The sequence below is a fragment of the Laccaria bicolor genome, genomic scaffold (genome assembly GCF_000143565.1).
Source record: "Laccaria bicolor S238N-H82 LACBIscaffold_306 genomic scaffold, whole genome shotgun sequence".
Taxonomy (NCBI): Eukaryota; Fungi; Basidiomycota; class Agaricomycetes; order Agaricales; family Hydnangiaceae; genus Laccaria; species Laccaria bicolor.
Window position 1 is genome coordinate 7,104 of NW_001890162.1, and position 1,509 is coordinate 8,612.

At 47.6% G+C, this 1,509-nt stretch overlaps 1 protein-coding gene across 1 annotated transcript; it reads right to left on the bottom strand.

Annotated features, from left to right (window-relative positions):
• Positions 1-250: 250 nt before the first annotated feature.
• LACBIDRAFT_336120 (uncharacterized protein) lies at positions 251-1,437 on the bottom strand (the record flags this gene model as incomplete). The annotated part of the gene is made up of 3 exons (XM_001891047.1): positions 251-940; positions 990-1,210; positions 1,257-1,437. The coding sequence occupies 3 exons, from the start codon at positions 1,435-1,437 to the stop codon at positions 251-253; spliced, it is 1,092 nt and encodes a 363-aa protein (XP_001891082.1).
• Positions 1,438-1,509: the final 72 nt, after the last annotated feature.

Sequence of the window (1,509 nt, forward strand, 5' to 3'; positions counted from 1 at the left end):
CGTCTCCTTGAACGTATCAAGCGTGCTGAGGCCGAGGAAGAGTGGGTCACCAATGAGATTTCGGTTTGGGAGGAAATTGTACAGCAGTCTGCTCTTATTGACCTAATGAGGTATCACAAGAACCGGTTTTCAGCACATAGAAACCCAGGTGGAGAAAGCCCGGGATCGGGTTTGTCAAGCCCCCCGTCTCCTTGAACATATTGGTGCTGAGGCCGAGCAAGTTTGGGTCGGATTTGTAATTCATTATTTATTAGTTACCAGACAAATTATATATCAAGTCTGCCATGGTCAACCACTGAGGCCTCTTCACCCCAAGCCTTTCCCCAACCTTTTTGTGCCAAAAGTGAGCTAAACAGGCCCGGTCACCCAGCACAGGACAAACACCATGTTGTAAAACATTGCCGGCCAAGGCAACAACCGTCCCAGGGTCATAAACAAGGCTAAACCCGAGCCCGGCTAAGTGACACCAGCCTCCTGTGTAGTTTCCGATGGTGAGCAACAAGTCAAAAGACTCCCTATACCCCTTTAGATCTTGGTGATCAATCGTCTCTCGGTTCAGGATGACTGAAAGACCGGTGAAGGGAGTGGCCCAAACACGAAGAGCAATATTGATAGGATCATCCAATGCCTCAGCATGATTGGCAAGCTTCTCAAAGGTGGCTAAACCGGACTCAAAAAGATCAGGTTGTATGATGGCATAGATTGCGCCAACAATTGCATTGGCCAATAGGACATTCTGGAGGTAGGTTGAATTGGCAGGTTCCTGAATATCGGCTGATGCGCGCAGTGGATCCTCGGGACCTTCATGTCCTTGAGAAAACCAGCTGGGTGATAAATTTACAACCCCAGTGACCCCTTCATTCTCAGGGTGGTGATCCCGCCAAGTCCCATTACTTCTCTTTTTGGGGCTCAAAGAACCTGTGTGATCCCAAATAAATGTCTAGTAAAGTGAGGAAAGTCTAAGGGTGTAATGAAGTGAAAGTAATTACCCGAAGCTGTTCTGAGAACATTTCAGGAAAGTACCAAAGTAAAATGTGACCCTGCCAGTCGGTTATATGGCACAGTTGATCGAGGTAGGGGATATCGGACCCAGCTGTTTCGTAGATCGGTGGGAATCGTGCCAAGAGTTTCTTCTCCAACTCCTCATTGCTTCCACTCTGTCTCAGTGACACGTCCGCAGCATAGTCCCGGACGTCCCAAGTAGTCGTATCTGTCCAAAACTTAGTGAAGATCGGCCGGCTAGAAGTGAGACATACATGAAGATTTGAATGCTTCTTCAAGCATGTTAATTACCCTTTCAACAGATGCTTGGGCCTCTGGCTTCAACCATGGTGGTGGAGCAGGACGAGGAACGCTTGGGCTATGTAAAGACCGCAACCGGCCTCTGAAGTATCGAGCTAGATCCCTTGTATATTGAAAGAAATCGGGGGCAGTCATGAACAAAAAAAAGGATTTTTGACACTTTTAACTGGCAAAACATGAGGCTCGGGCATGGATTTATTTATTACG